General features: G+C 36.0%; 1 protein-coding gene across 1 annotated transcript; it reads right to left on the bottom strand.

The window, feature by feature from the left end:
• Window positions 1-417: 417 nt before the first annotated feature.
• On the bottom strand, window positions 418-12,850 carry LOC140233895 (EGF-like repeat and discoidin I-like domain-containing protein 3). The gene is made up of 6 exons (XM_072313982.1): window positions 12,766-12,850; window positions 12,064-12,200; window positions 6,254-6,389; window positions 3,352-3,362; window positions 1,856-2,086; window positions 418-567 (listed from the first exon to the last, which is right to left on the bottom strand). The coding sequence occupies exons 1-6, from the start codon at window positions 12,848-12,850 to the stop codon at window positions 418-420; spliced, it is 750 nt and encodes a 249-aa protein (XP_072170083.1).
• Between the last annotated feature and the right edge of the window lie 7,279 nt (window positions 12,851-20,129).

Genomic DNA, 20,129 nt, shown 5'->3' with positions numbered 1-20,129 from the left:
TAAATAAACTGTATTATAATGTAAATAGCACCAGTCTGCAAGAATCTTCAGTCTATTGAAGGAGGCAGACTTAATCAGAAGAAGAAGAAGAAGAAACAATGAAGGCATGTTTGGCGTACAAGAAGCAAATAGAGTATTACATAGTATCCCAATGCATCACATGATAACCTACTATAACAGGTAATCCGTTTCCTACAGGAACCTGGCGGCCTATGTATTAAGTCAATTGGAATTTCAGAGTTCAGTATGGAACGGGGTAGCGAACATCTGGGTAGACTTTAGAACTGCGAAAACTTGAGGTATTTTTTGTCTCCCCTTTTGGGAACTAAAAATGACAGATATTGATATTAATATCTGTTGTACAGGGGAAGCTACTTTCATGCATATCATGGTCACACATAATCTCTCGAACCTCTTTTATCGCCATAGAGCAGTTCCGAGGAGCTCGAAACGCATGCTACAGTGACCGTGCCAAGTTTTGGGGAGAATGCGGACGTAGCGGGCGACTACAGAGGCCGGAAGATAGTTGGTGACCTTAGTGTTCATGTCGGTGTTTCCTTGGAAAATCTGTCGAATACGGGAGACAAATTTCATTTCTATATTTAGTCATTTGTATGCAATCTTATTAATTTCTTCTAGATGATGATTACTGGGCAGAACGACTAATGTTCATACACTGTATGTTAGACTATTCGAACGTTGTACGTAGATGAGTCTAGGACATCTTGGCTAAAATGTGCATGCTGATCTTTTCAAAAAGTTGACTTCTCAGGCAATTAACTTCTGACGTCCTCCTTAGCAAATCATATTACCGAATCATCTGTGAATATTGATACCAGCTACGGCGAGGATCCGGAATTACAATTTTAACCAGAATACCGTGGCCCTTGACCTGTCCACTCTTGTGACCATGCATATGAAAATTGTTTTCTACACTCTCCACTAACTTTATCGCATGGTTACTTTATGTTGCTATACAATGTAGCTATAGCAATTGCAGGATATTACAGGGTCAACTTACAAGACCAATGTCCACAAGTTTGACATTAACAAAACGTCCATGAGTCATACAGCTCACAAGTCATGCAGCCCATGAGTTTGGCACCGGGAAAAGCAACCCATGAATTCGACATTACAACAAGGGGCTTAATGTGTCGGTGTCATGGACCTTGTTTGCTTAATAGTGTCAAACTCATGGGCTGCTTGACTCGTGGGCTGCATGACCAGTAGACTGTATGATTGGTGGCTGTCGAACTCATGACGTGCATCCCATTACCATTTTGGCTATAGAGGTTGTTCTGGGGGCATTTCATGAAGCATCTTGTCCGACAAAGTTGTCGGACAAATTTGCTCTTAGCCAATCAGATGTAAGGATTTCAGTAGCTTGTAACAGTTTGTCAGAAAAATATCCGACCAAACTGCTTCACAAAATGCCCACAGATCTTTCACCTTCGCCGTCTAAAGCTGTTAACACTTCTGCATAACGGAAATAATTGCCTATCTATTTCTACCAAACCTAGTAAATGACTACTCAGTACTACTGACAACCCTATATAAATCCGCATCTCCCCCCCCCCCCCCAAAAAAAAAAGGTCGTGCGGTGTCTCTTGACCTTTGAACATTAGGGGTTCTCGTATGAAATGAAATCAGTGCATCTGTACCTCGCAAAGTATGCCTGGGTCATCTGACAACAAAATGTCTTTAGCATGTTTGTTTTTTTTGTTCCTTAAATCGCAAGAAGGACATGTCGGACGGACGGCCGGACATATGGAAATCTGGAATGATGACTCGGGAACCCGTCAGGGCGGAGGCATAATCAGTCACTTAAAAAAAAAGATATTGGGAATATACAAACTTTTGGCTCATCGTCTATTCCAACAACGTCTTGGAAATTCGATGCAAAGTCTCTCTTGTACTGGATGCCGAAACTCGTGACCCACTGGTTGTAGTAAGGGTATCGACCCTGTGTAATAACTCCCTCGATACGGTAATCAGTCCCAAGGTCCGCCTGTACCCATGGCGACGGATCGGAAGCTGCTGCGCACCACGCACCTCTGCGTCCACCACGCACCTCTGCGTCCACCACCTAAAGGAAACAACGAATGTTTTGGGTCCTTATTTTATCCCAGCCAAGATATTTAACTTGAAAGACTTTGAATACACAATAAAATGTAATCAAGTCATTGCAAAGTTTTCGTCTGCTGCACGTGCACAGATGCCGGATTGAGAAAGTCTGCAAGCTCGATTTCTCTTTCTTTCTTTTCATCAGCCCATGATTAAAAAGAAAATAATAATAATAGCCCAATATTCAGCAATTTGATCTAGTAAACGGATCATGTAAACTGCAATGGTTGGTACGTATTTTTCCTCTTTTCTTATTTGCAATCAACAATATATTTGTTTCTCTCTCTGTTTATACATGGAAATGATCTTGCTGGGTTCTTTTTTTTCTTCTTCTTCTCGCTCCGACCGGGTACATAGTTATTATGAAGAATGTGAGAGGGGATATATGCTACATTCTACCCACTACCTCCTGTCTTTGTTTTCAAACATAAAACACTGATTGTAGGTCATTGGCGTATAAGATGCCCCCTAAAAAAACAAGCAATCAAACAGACAGACAACGCGTATAATGTACCAACAAAAAGTGTACAATTATCAGTGCACTTGACTCGAATAAAGCTATTCGTGCAGTGGAAACTATTTGGAGTATTTTGTTTCTTGTTTTATCAAACCCATTTTTTAAAAGAAAGAAATAAAAATTCATATTTGTCATTTTTTGCCACCTCTCTTTCTCTCTTTTTGTCAGGTTTTCATGACAGACTTTTAAGAAATTGTGACATAGATCTACATGAATATAAATCTCTATTCCAAACTAACAAATTGTTATAACAGATGTGGCGGGACAACATTTTCGCTTAAATTGAAATGACAAAGTTCGTGTCAACTTTCGTGTTTGCAAGGGATTTGTAATAAATCATTAAAAAAATAACTATGAAATTAAAATATTAAATTGTACTTTGACACACAATAAGTAGGCTTAACTGTTTGAATGATCTTAGCCGAGGGGAGAGAGGGGTGGGAGGGGAAATGAGTTAGGCGTAGTTTACTTACTGGCTGGCTGATTCAATCGGGCTCGGGTTGCGCAGTCTGTGTACTGGTAACAGGAACTGGCGGATAAGCGGTCATCATAAATGCGGCCGTCTTCCATTCCTAATGTGTAGGGAATACCGGCATGGATGCAGGACCGTTCATAAAAAGAAAGTTCATGTATATAATTATAGTGAATTCCATGCAATAATTGAACTCACATCGAGTAAATTGTTTTCATGGGGATTCAAAATAGTGTACGGGGGAACCGACTACACAGAAAAGCAGATGTTTGTGGGGATGGGTCCACACAATGACATAAGAATACACACAGACACGCAGACACACAAACACACACACTAACACACACACAAAATGTACTGTATATGTACAGGATATATATATATATATATATATATATATATATATATATATATCAGACGTGTTTTCATGTCTGTTTCAGAAACGGGTTTGATTAAGATCTTTTGTCACACCATGGGCACTGATGAAGAGTGTGACCTTGCCTTTCAGTATTTGAGAGCTATGCTCCGTTTTTAAGATCTTCAAGATCTAGGATTTATTTTTTTTTTATTTTTTCACGGCGTTCTTCTTCTACTGATTCGTTAACTTATTATCATCAAGATGCCGAGCAGACCAATTTTCTTATTACGTTTCTGTACTGTGTACATTTTCTGCTACTCTTCCGACTGTTGGCGATGAGGCCCTTTTCAGATTCACTGTTTTGGAGCCGGAGATTTGCCATGTCATCTTGCAGTCATGACTACGCGTCATTGGATGCGTCACTATGGACACTGTGCGCTACCTCCATCTGTTTAGCGCGGTGACTTCTTTGAAAGGTGAGTTTCAAAATCCGTCTGCCCATGATCAGACGTGTTTTCATGTCTGTTTCAGAAACGGGTTTGATTAAGATCTTTTGTCACACCATGGGCACTGATGAAGAGTGTGACCTTGCCTTTCAGTATTTGAGAGCTATGCTCCGTTTTTAAGATCTTCAAGATCTAGGATTTATTTTTTTTTTAATTTTTTCACGGCGTTCTTCTTCTACTGATTCGTTAACCTATATATATATATATATATATATATATATATATATATATTATATATGTTTATATATCATTATATATACATACATATTGAGAATTCGCGTGTTGGCTCCGTAACGAAATAAAAAGTAAAAGCAAAACAGTACTGCATTTTTGGCCAAGTAATCATTATGTTTATTCTACTCAAATTTTCGGCAACTTACACCTTTTTCAACAGTAACCTCTCGATAACAAAGCCGAAAGAAATAACATGCATGCATATTATATAAGAAAAACAATTATGCATCTGTGTTTAAGCAGGGCTCCACATTAACTTTATGTTTGGTGGCCCGATTTTTATTTTTGGGTTGCCCGAAAGTGAAATCTGGTGGCCCGAAAAAAAATCAAGAAAAACATAAGAAAAACTAAATCGGTCCTACTAAACCTAGGAAAAATAAGTATTAAGCATTACTGAAGTGATACAGGTACCCATGTCTAAAATAAATACATAGAAAATTCAGTCATCTTACCGTTATTCTGAGTTCTAAGATTCAGCAAATTGGCTTATAGATTATTATAAAATTCGTTCTATTTCAGCATCGTACGGAGCAGAATATTACCATTATTCATTTCCAAATTTAAAAGCAAACATCTGACATTTATTTCATTATCGGAGCCCAATGTTACTGCTGTCCACTTTCGAAAGTGAAATGAATCATCTGACAATTATTTTAGCATCGCACGGAGCAGAATGTTAAGGGCTTTTTACACTTGTATTTCTTAACCCCGGACTTTCTCTGACCCAGGACTATCGTTAGTCCCGTACCAATTTTTTTTCAGCTTTTTACACTCGCCGATTAGTCCCGTACTATCTCTTGTCCGGGGCTAAGGAGAAAACTGACCTTTTTACACTTGTATTTCTTAGCCCCGGACTTTCCTAACCACATGAATATTCATAATTACGCTGTGTACTGTACACGTACACGCACGCACCGGCAGCACTTGATTACTACGAGTACCTCGTTTCTGATTGGTCAGTGAGGGTCGGACTTCGTCTCCGTCGCTTAGCCCAGGATTATTTTTTCGTTCTGTTTACACTCACTTGCTTGGCACCGCAATTGCGGTGCTAACTCCTGCTATTTTGCAGGGCCAGATAGTACCGTACTATCGGTGGGGCTAGCCCACTTTGGCAAAAACGAGTGTAAACAGAAAGTGGGCTAAGGATAGTCCCGTACCAACGGTGGGGCTAAGGCCCCCTCTTAGCCCCACCGTTGGTCCGGGGCTAAGCAAAAATTTACAAGTGTAAAAAGCCCTTTACTGTTTTTCATTTTTGAACGTCAAGGCAGATATCAGACATTTATTTTACCATCAAAGGCATCTGAATGTTACTGTTATTCATTTCGAAATGTAATAGCAATTATCCGACATTTATTTTAGCATCGCATGGAGCAGAATGTTACTGCTATTCACTTCCAAACGTAAAAACAATCATCTGACATTTATTTTGGCATCTTCCGGAGCCGAATGTTATTGCTATTTACTTTCGAAAGTAAAAGTGAACATCCGACACTTATTTAATCATCGTACGGAGTTGAATATTATTGTTATTCATTTCTGAACGTCAAAGGGACCATTCGACATTTACTTTAGCATCTTCCGGAGCTGAATGTTATTGCAGCTATTTACTTTCGAACGTAAAAATAAACATCCGGCGTTTATTTTATCATCGTACGGAGTTCAATATCATTGTTATTCATTTCCGAACGTCAAAGCAAAGATTCGACATTTATTTCAGCATCTTCCGGAGCCGAGTGTTATCCTTATTCATTTCCTAACGCAAAATCAAATATCTGACATTAATTTTAGCACCGTACGGAGCTGAATCTTACCAGTATTCATTTCCAAAATTAAAAAAAAACAAACAAACATCTAACATTTGTTTTAGCACCTTACGGAGCCGATTGTTACTGCTGTTCATTTCCGAAAGTAAAGGCAAACATTCGACTTTTTTTTGGTGGCCCGACGTGCGTTTTTTCTGGCCCCGGGCCACCGGGCCACCGGGCCACCGCTTGTGTCAAGCCCTGGTTTGAGCATTTAATTATGTGCATGAAATGGCATACCGTCTCCAAGCAGGTCGAATCTCATGCTACAGTGACTGTTCCAAGTCAGCGGCAAAATTCGGACGACGCATGCATAGACTGGCTTAGGGAACATGTCGGTAACCTTAGTGTTCATGTCTGTGTTTCCCTGGAAAATCTGCAAGGAATACATAAGCAGTGCATGAACAAAACAATGGGACACAAACGAGCACACGCAGCCATTGACGCAAATATATACAAACGCAAAGACTATATATATATATATATATATATATACACTCAGCAAAAAAAAAGTTTCACTTCTTTGATTGCATAATTTTCATAGATTTACATACCGTATTAAGGTAATCTAATTGGCTGTCAACCTAGTAGGTCAATTTAAAGGGAAACTATTGTCCTGCAAGGCACAAAAGTAAAAATTGCAAAAACTGACAAATTGTCTTTCATTTGCAAATGCCCTTCAAGATAACAATGATAACAAAAGACCAGTTAAATAAAGTGAGCGACATGAATGAAAAACCAAAATTAAGTTTTCGATATCTTTATATATTTATAACCTCAAACAAAATGGGAAAAGTGGGAAACTTTCCACTAAGGAGGAAAATAAGAATTTTCTGTCAACTCAAACTTTATAATCATGACATATGAAGCAAAGGTACAAAAATAGAATATCTTCATTTCATTCATTCAATTCAGTAATCTAAGAATTCACGAGGAAATTTCAACAACTAAATACAATTTCCAATTTTCCTTATTTGAGAAATTGATTAAAAATCCTACCATTTTTAGTTAATACTGCTTCTTCTCTAATTTCATTTGAATTTGGGTTTTGGGAGAAAATTCTTCATTTTACTCCATTACTATTAGCCTTTATCTTTTGGGCTTCAAAGATATTAAATAGGTATATTTTTGCAACTGAATTCATGCTTTTTATTGTTAAATTCCTCTTTCATTCTTTTTGTTACCAGTTACGTTGAAGAGCATTTACTGATGAATGACAGCTTGTTCATTTCGCATTTTTTGTGTGCCTTGGGAGATAAAAACAAAGGTGCTCACTCATTCATCACGTTTCCCTTTTGTTGACTTTTTGTCGGCTTTCAATTTGAAAGCCAATTAAATTACCTTTCATAATAACGGTATAAAGGACATTAACATTTAACCAAACATTCTATTTGAAATATAAATTTGAAAAAGTGTTTACATTCTCCTTTTTTCTTTGTTTTTCTTTTTTTTGCAGGGTGTGATATACTGTATACAATTAATACTTAATCATCACCATCATCATGGCGATAGCTTGGGTTGAGTGGATTCGGAGTGGCCAAATTACCCCCCCCCCCCCCCAACACACTGACAAGAAGGGTCCGCTTGATTAAAAAAAAAAAGAAAATAGAAAAAAAAAAAACAAATCGTTCAAGTAACTCTTATATATACACTGAACCATCTTCCCACTAGTCTACGGTAGAACCCTACTCAAGTCTGGTAGGCTTCTGACTCCGATTGAATAGTGGGTGAAATACTTTGAAAGAGAGTGTTCCTCAGTCCGGATATACAGCTTGGAAGCAGATTGTTAGATATCATCCCTCTACCCGGCCTCCCCCTTAGGAAACTTTTAAATTCCCCCTTTTCTATATTCTTGGACATTACATTTTCAAATAGTAGGTCTTTTTTTTCAGTTGGTAAGTGATATCTCGTTCGTTAACCCTTCGTGAGAATACACATGGCATTATAGCCGCGGAGCCTGTTGCAAAAGAAGAAGAAACTAATAAATAAACAATTTAAGGACTTTTGACCCCATCCCAAAAAATATTCTACTTGCAGGATTGATTGTTATGTCAATACGCATTGTAATAAGGCGAAACGTAAATGATTTAAATAGGTGCACTGGTTTTCAAAATGATTCAAATATATCATGTCTCTGTAATGGGGGTTAGAAAAAAAAAAACGTTTATGCAAAAAAAAAAAAAAAATGAAGAAGTGTTTAATTACAACTATTTCCAGCATGATATTGTATAGTATGAAGAGTCTGACGAAAAAAAAAAAACAACAAACAGCTTACGCGCCTTTTTTTTTTCAAAATGTATATTCATTCATTCATTCATTTATTTCCATATCAAAACGTGAACATCTACAAATATCAAAATACAATTGCCTTAGAACATTTATACATTTTGAATGGAGGGATCATAGAAAGCACACAAGAGGCTTGTTGGAAATGATCCCCTACAAACAATTATCAATACATTTCAAGTAAACAATTATCATACAAATTCATTTGATAAAACAAATGTCAAAGATACAATGAAAAGAGAAGAAAAGAGGCAGAGGTGGAAACAATGCATACTTATACTTACAGTTTCAGATACATTTCATCAAAAATATGTTTTTTATAAAGCCTTTTAAATTGACGTAAGGTCTTGCTACTCTTGAGTGTTGGAGGAAGAGTATTCCAAAGAATAGGGCCATGGTAAAAAATGGAGGATTGAGTTTTTGAAATTCGGTTTAATGGTGTGTGAATATTTTTTGCATTCCTGGTATTATAATTGTGTATAGAACAATTCAAAGTGAAATGGTTGTGAAATACTTCAGAAAGAACATTGTTGGAAACTTTAAACATAAAAATCATACTTTCCAAAGAAATAAATTCTTGAACAGGTAGAATTTTCATCTTAAGAAATAATGGCTTACTGGGAGCTAAATATGAAGAGTTGGTTATCAAACGGATACTGCGTTTCTGTAATTTATGAATACGATCAATATTTTTCTTTGTAGTAAAACACCAAACAATACTACAATATTTTATGTGAACTGAAACAAACGAATAATACAGCATCTTTAAAATATTCTGTGGAAGAAATTGTAATTTGTACAGAACACCAATACTTTTCGATATTGTTGAACATATATGATTCACATGAGAATTCCAGGACAATTTATCATCAATAAAAACACCCAAAAATTTTATATCATATACTCGTTTAATTTCCTCATCTCTATACATCAATTTCAAATTACTGTCGATTTTAGTTCTTGTTCCAAATAATATATAATTGGTCTTATCAACATTCAAAATCAATTTGTTTACCGACAACCAATTTCTTATACAATCAAGTTGAACATTCATATTATAAAATAATGTCTTTGGGTCTGTGCCTTTACAAAATACACTTGTGTCATCTGCAAATAATATGTAATCTACATCATATGTTGAATATGGCAAATCATTTATATACAATAGAAAAAGAAGAGGCCCAAGAATAGACCCTTGTGGTACTCCACATTTTATTTCTTTAAGATTAGATGAGACACCATTAATATTTGTTAATTGCTTACGATTTGAGAGATAACTTGTAAATAATTTTAATGGAGTGCCCCTCACACCATAATAACATAATTTTTGTAACAAAATGAAATGGTCTATAACATCAAATGCTTTGGTTAAATCAATAAATACTGTTAAAGCATATTCTTTATCATCTATAGCCTGATTTATCTTATTAATCAGTTGTAATATTGCCGTTTCTGTTGAATATCTCTGCCTAAAACCATATTGATTACTAATAAGTATATTATGCTTATTCAAAAATTCTATTAACCTATTATAAATACATTTTTCTAATATTTTCGAAAATATAGGCAATACTGATATTGGACGATAATTATTCACATCAGTTAATTGTCCTTTTTTATGTATTGGTGTGACTCGTGCAATTTTCATTTTTTCAGGGAAAGTACCAGTACGCAAACATTCATTAAAAATAATACATAACGGAACACAAATCAATGAAATAACACATTTTACCACCTTGATATCAGTATCATCAATACCAGAGCTGATGTTGTTCTTCATGTTATTAACTATAGTTATTATTTCATCATTCGTTATTGGCTTCAAAAAAAGAGTATTACTATTTGGAATTTTCAAATAATCTTGAAAAGACTTATTCTCATTTATATCATTTTTTAAATCTTGCAATTTTGAACCAATATTAACAAAATATTCATTGAATGTGTTCACAATATCTTGACTATTGGTAACTTTTTCATTACCGAGATGAAGAGACTCAATAACTGTATTTTTCTGACTTTTATACAAAATATTATTAATCAATTTCCAAATACTCTTCATATTACTTTTTACTTTATCAAATTTCCTATTAAAATAATCTCTTTTAGCTTGTCGTATCTTCATAGTTACATAATTACGACATTTTCTATACATTTCCTTTCGATACAAAGTGGGATTCAAAAGATATTTCTTATACAATTGTGATTTTTTATGACAAAGCTTTAATAAATCCTTTGTTAACCATGGTTTTTTTATTTCTATTCTTTGGACAAAATAATTTCTTTGGAAAACATTCTTCATAATTTTCTTGAAATATTTGCAAAAAAATACCGTAATTATCATTTACATCATCTTCAACAAAAACATTTTCCCACCGTATATTAATCATCTTCATAAAAAACATCCGTAAATTAGATTCATTAATCAAACGTCTCTGATTTTTACATGGCAACACATTCTTGATATAAGTAGGGTCTGATAGAATGGAAAAAATCGGTAAATGATCACTGATGTCATTTACAAGAATGCCTGATTGTATAGGGATAGTTACATTTGTAAGGATATTATCTAACAAAGAAGCAGATGTTTGGGTGATACGTGTAGGATTATTGATAACTGGTTGCATATGAAAACTTAACAGCAAATCTAAAAACAAATTAACCTTATAATTAACATTCAGTTTTGTTAAATCGACATTGAAATCACCCAAAATAAAACAATTGCATAATTTTAAGTCGATCTTATCCAATAGAATTGTAAAATCTGTAATAAAAGCATCGATACTTTGACATGGCGGGCGGTATATAACACCTATAACAGTTTTTTTACAGTGAACATTACTAGGGATTTCTACAAAAATGCTTTCATATGACTCAGAAAAAGCTGTTAAATCATCTCTTACAAAACATTTTAACGACTCATGTGTATACACACCAGTTCCACCACCTGTCTTATTTTTCCTATTATTACAAAAAAAATTATAACCATCAAGGGAATACATATCTATTGATGAGGATGAATTCAACCATGTTTCTGTTACTCCTATAACTTTAAATCTATGACTAATACTACTGAGACAGACATTCATATTTTCAAAATTGCATGGTAAACTTCTGCAATTAAAATGAACTAAGGAAAATGAGTTTGAATATACATCCCCATACTTTAGATTAAATTCAGAAACATCAAGGTAAGTATTTAACAAATCATTACTACTCATTGCATTAGCATTATCCATTTTAAGGTGATTGGGGGTTATTGAGAATATGACTTTTTACACTTTTTGGGTACTGACAGTAAGACTTTCGACATTTTTTAAGGCAAAATTTCATACAGTGTAATTGTGCATAGATGAACATGCATGTATCATGACTAACTGAGTTTCCAATAGAACAGAGGTTAGAAATAGAATGAAGAGAAAGTACACTAAAAACAAAATATTGACACATTAAAAAACTGTTATTTTAAACAAACATTACAAACTAACAACCAAACTGTGATCTCAGAAATGACAATTATAAGCTGGGTAGGAGCACTGGATTGATCATATATCAAAGTTTACCAGGGAAATCAATAGCAGGAGGCATATCAGAAAAAAAGAAAAGAAAAATCACTGTTACATTTCTGTGAAAATACCCTAATGCAATTTCTTCAGGTCCTCTTCGCAGGTGATCAGCTTTTGTTATGTTTTTCCCCCCAGATATATATATATACATATACCTATATACATATGAAGGTGGATTTTGTTTCAGAAATGATTCAACACTTCCTCCTTATCAGCTCCCTGGTCCAGTCTGGCCCGGTCTGCACAGTCGGGATACTGGTAGCAAGAACTGGTAGACAGCTGGTCTATTGTGATTGAACCATCTGCCATGCCCATTTGGGTGGGTAGGATCGTCTCAGCTATGACAATATGACAGATATGGAAGACAATGGAAGTTGAAGATGAAGTTGGAGTTTATTATCTATATTCACATGTTTACATGGCATAGGCCTAATACATAACACAAGACACATGCATGAATACAGGATAAATGGTAAAACAGGGTAGCATGAATGCTTACGACTCCGTAACCTGTCTCTGCCCGAGCTACAACTAGTTGCTGAGGAGTTTCAGTTCACTGTGATAAGCCCTGTATAGTTATTCGCAAAATGCGACTGATGACACTGGAAACAATGATTACAGCTCAATCCGGTTTAATTTTCTGATTCAAAACTTGTCATTGACATAGATACAACAACCTGAAACAATAATTTCCGTACAGACTCAATGCATACTTGTTTACCCTCGTGTAACAAGTTAATGCAGACATTAACAGTATGTTTGTCTATAGTGTGTATATCTTATGTGTTCGTGTTTCCTTTTTGTTTTGTTTTTTTTGTTTTTTGCTTTTTTTTTTGGGGGGGGGGAATGTTTTGTTTTGTTTTGTTTTTTTACAATGAGAACTATCTGTATAGAATTACTTACATGGACGAGAACTCAGCAGTTTCACAATGTGGTCTTCAGAGGCGCGAAGGTACTCCTCATCAAACGCCGCCTCAGCTGGAAGCATATAGACTGAAGGAATTTGAATGTGTAATAGGTCATTAAATCACACACCGTCTGAACTTCTATGACTAAAATAATGCTATTAACTGACAGGTAAACGTTCAAATCACAAAATCGATCGGTTTAAGATCATCTAGAGACAGAATGCGATAAAAAGTATCTAAATTTTACATGATTTCTTAAGAAAAAATATGTTAGTCATAATATGACTAAAAAATCACGTAAACTGTTCATGATATCATCATGTGTTAAGTCTATTTCTACTGGGAGAGAAGAAATTACGTTCAACCTTTTCTTTTCAATTAACACTACATAGGCCTAAGGACGATAGTTTTAAAAGAAATATGGTGTAACACTCCACGAGAACTAAACTCTATTATACATTTTGCTTATATAATATAGTTGAATTTAATTTTCACCAATCTCACATCTGACATACTTTTCGAATTAATTCCAATTGAAAATGATTAATTCTGAATAAACATTATATATCTTAGGTCTACATACATTGTACATATAAACATGAGCTGGATTCTACATGATCGCGGTTTACCGAGGGTTTTATCAAAGACGTACATGCAGAACTTTGCATCAAAAGTCACAGGTATCGAGTAAAGATTGTAATGTTATTCATCAGAGTATTGTAGGCCTATATAATGTTATTCAACAGAGTGCATTTCGAAATGATCGACATATGAAGAGGCCGAAGAGAATATCGTTATAACCAGCTCGTATGCTAAAGTTCATAATATGTGACCCTACATCACAAAACCAACAAAAAGTCGCCAGGAATGGATTTTGGGTTAAGGGCAGATTCTGAAATATCAGACTCTAAGCTTTCAAAAATGCAGAACTCAATTCAAATGGACGCTCCTGACCTATCGAAATGCTGGGGAAAAATCATACACTCTGGAAAAGTGTGAAATAAAAAAAAGAGGTTCTAAAGTATATACAGTGTCTATCAAGCACTTATCTTTACCAGGCCGTGCTAACTGTGCGATGAATGGAACAGAACCAAGATAAACAGGATGTAAACCACCACAGCAACAACAATAAAGAGATTACCAGATTTACTTGGGTACCTAAGGGGGGGTCACCGTGCATCCCCCCCAGGACTCCTCGAAACTTACATTTTCAGGATCCTCATGACATACTAAAACATAATCAAGATGTTAACAGGAACGAAAAGTGGCTGTTCTAGGTGAAATTTAATGTATTCTATTGTTTTTCATAATTTCTTATGTATTTCTTTGTTTTTCAACTTTTTCAACTTTTGTTTTTTCTTTGTTTTTCTATTGGAAATTGTCACTGACCACTTTTCTACCATAATTAGCACAAAACTAATCAATGAAAGTGATTAATTGTAAAAATAATCAATTTTTTATGACTTTCATGACAGAGCACTGTTTTCCATAGGAAATGTACACAAAAGCACAAAATTGTGCCCGTTTTGGGACGACATTCCGTTACAAAAATGGGCGTGACTTCGCAAAAGTATACGCGGATGTTGCAAATTTGGTCTCAAAAGTTGTGCGAGACTTGACCAAACAAAGTCAAGAAGCCTCGCGACAGTCACATAGCGCGAAACTTCGAGGGGGGGGGGGGGTGCGGATCCCCCCACCCCCCGTCCTTATGTATGTATGTAATAAATTATAATATGTGCTTACATGTAGGGCCTACATCGTAGGGTACCTAAGGGGAGGAAGGGGTCACCGTGCACCCCCCAGGACTCCTCAAAACTTACTTGACTTTGTTTTGTTCAAGTCTCACGCAACTTTTGAGACCATATTTGCAACTTCCCCGCATACTTTTGCGAAGTCACGCCCATTTTTGTAACGGAATGTCGTCCCAAAACGGGCACAATTTTGTGCTTTTGTGTACATTTCCTATGGAAAACAGTGCTCTGCCATGAAAGTCATGAAAACCTGATTATTTTTACAATTAATCACTTTCATTGATTAGTTTTGTGCTAATTATGGTAGAAAAGTGGTCAGTGACAATTTCCAATAGAAAAACAAAGAAAAAACAAAAGTTGAAAAAGTTGAAAAACAAAGAAATACATAAGAAATTATGAAAAACAATAGAATACATTAAATTTCACTAGAACAGCCACTTTTCGCTCCTGTTAACATCTTGATTATGTTTTAGTATGTCATGAGGATCCTGAAAATGTAAGTTTCGAGGAGTCCTGGGGGGGATGCACGGTGACCCCCCCTTAGGTACCCGACTAATTAGGCTGAATTTAATCATGCTCTATCAAAACACTTTGTCCATGATTAACACCAACTTTCAAGACAGTATCATTATCTTTTCATAAGTTATTAGAGTTGAAAGTGAAGAGAGCGAAAAGGATTTTAGGGAAATGAAAAGGGGTCTCTAATCACACCATTGAACCAAAAAAGGGAAGAAGAAAAACTGTTGAAAACACTTGTTTCCTATTCGTTTTATGAGAACAAATTAAAGATAATGTAGAAAAAGAATAGCTCTTTCAGGTTATATGAAAAACTTAGCATTGACTTAGTTGACCCGTTTCATCCTTTTTTTTATTCCTCACATTAGGTTCAAGTAGTGCGACTTTTTGTTGGATTGGTGAAGCAAAGTCACATATAAGAATGTATGTGACGCTGTCCACTGGAACGCAAATGGTAGTCACTCTATCGAGGGATAATATTCCAAAATGGAGAGAGCTATTCAAGGGGAATTTGCTGGTTTTGGAACAGAGCTTGACTTTGTCTGCTGTTTGATCAGTTTACCATCATTATGTCCGCACAGATTCTATTTCTTTCGGTGATTTTAGGCCCAATATTTAGCTCACAACATTCAGAACAAACTTCGATTTTTAGTATGCTAGCATGTTTAGTTTTACTCGGAGCTCATACTCGGTAAAGCGAATCCTACCTCGCCATAGCGGGATTACTCCCCGTCTTGACGTGAGGATTGAAACAAAGAAAATAAGATAGAAAGAGCGTGCATACCAGATGTCAGACATGACAGCAGAAGTACCTTGACGATACGTTTTCTAGCCATGATGATGAGCACAGCTTGGGAAGTGAGCCGCTGAGGATGTAGAACTCAAAGTTTAGAAGACACGAAATGATGTTCTCAATCCTATCGGTCGTTTTAAAGGACTGCCAACTCCGTCACTCGCATTGGCGCTGCGGTAGCATTTATGAAAGCACAGTCCCTCTTTCCGAGGATATGCGCACATTCCTGATTTGCTAATAGTTGGTACTAATACGCATGCGCACACAGACACACAACTCACGCGCACACACATGCGCACACACATTAACTCACATTTGATGTGCACATACACACGCACACACACACACGAAACACACTTAAAGTCCTGACAGCGTGGGAAACAAGAGCGGTTCGATTGAATTCGCTGCCCACCATCTGCAGCGCTTGAACCGCAAAAATCACCTGTCAGTCACGCGTCAGCGAATATAGGCATCAAAGTGTACAATCTTTCTCCATGGTTTAAATCATGGACAAAGACCGCAGTCTTGCATAGGGCGCCAAGTGTCGCATGGCCTATTTCGTAACAAAATCAATAATTTCATCGACGAAATGTTCATGTCGCTACGAAATGTAGCATTTCGACGACGAAATGATGGAAATGATCAACGAAATGATGACGAAATACTTTTGGACTATGCTGTGCCTTATAGACCCTATATATATATATATATATATATATATATATATATATATATATAGAGTGGTGTTTCTAAACATGAGAAGGCATCTCTTCCTCCGAAAAAAAGAAAATCTTTCTGTGGGGAAATTATTGTTTGTTTTTACATATATTTCCCATGAACAAAAAAAGAAGAAGAAAGAAGTGAAAACAAAAAGATACGCCGGAAAAGTACGATAATGATGCTTTTGTGATAAAAAGTGAATCAATGTGTGGGACTATTATTGGAATATTAAAGGAAACGAAAACCCAAAGAGCAATGGAAATTGAGCGAAAGCAGCAACATTATCACAACACATCAGTGAAAGTTTGAGGAAAATCATACAATCAATGCAAACATCATGAACTTTTAAAGCTTTAGTGTTGTGGTGACTGGGTAAGGAGACTACAACGTACTCCAGTTTATGATATGCGACCCTACATCACAAAACAAAAAACCAAAAAAAAAAAAAAAAAAAACACACACACACGCAAAGTCGCCAGACATGGATTATTAGATGAGGGCAGATTCCGAAAGAGCAGACTCTAAGCTTTGAAATAATATATAATTCAATCCAAATGGACTCCCCTAACCTATCTAAATACTAGAAAGAAATCACACACTCTGGAATAGTGTGAACTGAGAAAAGAGGCTCTGAAGTACAGGGTCTATTCAAGCATTCAATCTTTACCAAGTCGTGCTAGCCGTGCAACGAAAGGGACAAAACACAGGATGTAAGCAACCGGAGCAACTATAATGAAGAGGTTATCAGATAAAGCTGAACTTAGACATGTCTTATTAACACATTCTGTCCATGATTAATGCTAAATTTCAAAGCAGTAGAGTTATCCTTTCAAAAGTTATTAGACTTGAAAGTGAAGAGTGTGTAAAGGATTTCAAGAAATGAAAAGGGAACTCTATGACATACCTGATCATTCTACTCTCCCCCAAAAATGGGCTGTAGGAAAAATGCTGAAAACACACTTTCCCATTCATGTCATGATCCCAAACTAAAGAATAAGAAGGATAGCTATTTCAAAAAATATGAAAAACTCAAGATTGACTCTGTTGACTCGTTTCACCTTTTTTGAGTCCTCACGTAAAATCAAGGGGTGCCACTTTTTATTCGTTTTGTGATGCACGGTCATTTATAATGTGTGGACAACAATATGAAGAAATCATAAAGAAAATTCAACATACTTCCATTTTCTAGCTACACGACAGAGCACTTGACTGAATCATCTCAGAATCAGAGGGAATGATATTATACTTAACATGATTATGTCAGTAACAAGTTAATGGATTGGTGATTTTCATGAACAATGATTTTTTTTTTGTGGAATTCTTCTTTTATTTTCATTATACTCCAGTATTCTCATACCTAGTCATTGCAACATAAAACTTTAAAAAAATATATCAAATTTCCGATTGTCCTCAAACTTTCACTGATGTGTTCTGCTAATATTGATGCTTTTACTCAATCCATATTGGTCTTTGTGTTTTACTTTCCTTTCAATAACTCACGAAAAGAAAACTTTTGAAGATGATTTTACGTAATCAAAGAAGGCTCGGATTAAGATGCACACATTAAATTGAAGCATTGTGTCAGAGGAGTGTCATAGTTATACATCAAGTCCATGATGTCTTACAAATTATTTTGCAATGAATTAATGGTTTTCAACTTTCTTACAGAATTAGCTGTAATTGTGTGACGAGTAGGATATAAAGGGATGCCGCAGCATGCAGTAAGGCGTTAAATGATTTTTGCATATCACATGGATATAGCTATACCTCAATAATGCCGGTTGCAATTCATGTAGTCCTTTATCATTGATTCTGGGAGTCTTGAGGACAAGAAACAAAAAAATTTTATAGTTTACAAGCTCTTGAAGTAGGGAAAACCTGTGATAAGTCCTATGTCATGTTTTTGTCGTGATCATGAAGAATCAGTTTGATTATTTGACTATATGAGTTTCCACTCATAATATAGCAAGTGATATGAGATAGCACGAGTGCATTATAACGATTTTTGAACTAATACCCGAGGCTTCACCTTTCTTTAGTTCTTACTTCATTAAACTCGCATAACAATGTGCGTTGTGGGCGACAGGTAATGCCTGACTGTGCAAATATGTACTACGAAAAGAAGTACAGGTGTTATGTACACATAAGGAGAATGTTGATCAGATAAAACATATGTTGCAGAAGAGTTAAAGATTACAGACTGAGGACGAGGCACGTTTTCGCTGAGATGGAAATAAAATAGAGGACATTAGATGTTTTTTGTGTGATGTCATGCTCATTAAATTTGTGTTATGCACCTGCAATATGACACTCGTGGGAACCCATGTACATTTCATTCGTGGGAACCCAAATATAATCATTTGAAAGAAAAAAAAAATGCCAGCACAATGTCAGTCAGGTTTTCGACCACTGCACTCATCGCAAATGAGTCTCCTCGACGTTACCGAGTATTTACTGGCCAATATGAGCTCAGGTAGCATGACAGGAGCCATATTTCAAGACCTTCTCAAGTAATGTTCATCAGGGGGAAATCACCACAAGAAATTGAAGCTTCCTTACTAGAAAAAACGGTTTATAGTGACTTCGTCTACAGCCACTCTGTCTATTTTCCAATTGGTCTACTGGCAAATCGTCTATTACCAATTCGTCTAATACCCATTTGGTCTACAACTTGTTTTTTCTAGTACACATATTGTCTAGTAGTCACTTTGCCCACTACCCGTACTGTCTAATACCCAACTCGTCTAAGGAGCATTTCGTCTACTGAGCAATTGATCTAATAGCCAAGTCGTCTATACTCACAATGTCTACTTGTCATGTCGTCTAATATCCATTTCGCCTACTGCCACTTTGTCTACTCCCACCTCGTCTACAAGTCATCTCGTCTACATTCACTTTGTCTAGTTATCATATCGTCAGTAGTGCACTATGTGCCCTTTCTAGGTGAATTGCGGCTTTTTTTCCTGTGGTTATGCCGCGGAAACAATAGAATAATCCCTCGAGAACAAAAGACTTGGAGGACGAGAACAATAGGTGGCGTCATTTTCAGCGGTTATGTGGGATGAAGAGAACAATAGAAAACGATGAGAGAACAATAGGCGGCTTTCCATTTGGTGGTTATATCCAGGACTAGCATCCTAACATATCACGACAAGTCTGGATAGGTGTATCCGCGTGGCTGCGAAAAAGGTGATGCGTACACAGTTTGAGTGTTGTTAAATACATTTTGCAGATGACACAAAAACCCAGCTTGTGCTTCAAAATGGTTCTTGAATGTGAGAAAGGGATATTAAAAAAAAATATATATATGCAAATTGTAATCATGAGGCCTATTATCAGCATTAAGTATTGTTAAATATATACAGTGTGAAGAATAGTTATGATGAAACTATTTGTAGATCAAACCATCTTAATTCATGATTTAGTGAGAACAATAGTGATATCTCCCTATATTCTAGGTATTGTTGTATTGATTGTATTGTATTGTATGTTTTAGTGATACGACTGACCTACACATATGCATCGAATGTGACAACTCGAGCATATTTGCTCCCATTGGCGTATTAAATCGCAATACTG

Source organism: Diadema setosum, chromosome 10 (genome assembly GCF_964275005.1).
Source record: "Diadema setosum chromosome 10, eeDiaSeto1, whole genome shotgun sequence".
In the NCBI taxonomy this organism is placed as follows: Eukaryota; Metazoa; Echinodermata; class Echinoidea; order Diadematoida; family Diadematidae; genus Diadema; species Diadema setosum.
This window is presented reverse-complemented; position numbering and strand designations above follow the sequence as displayed.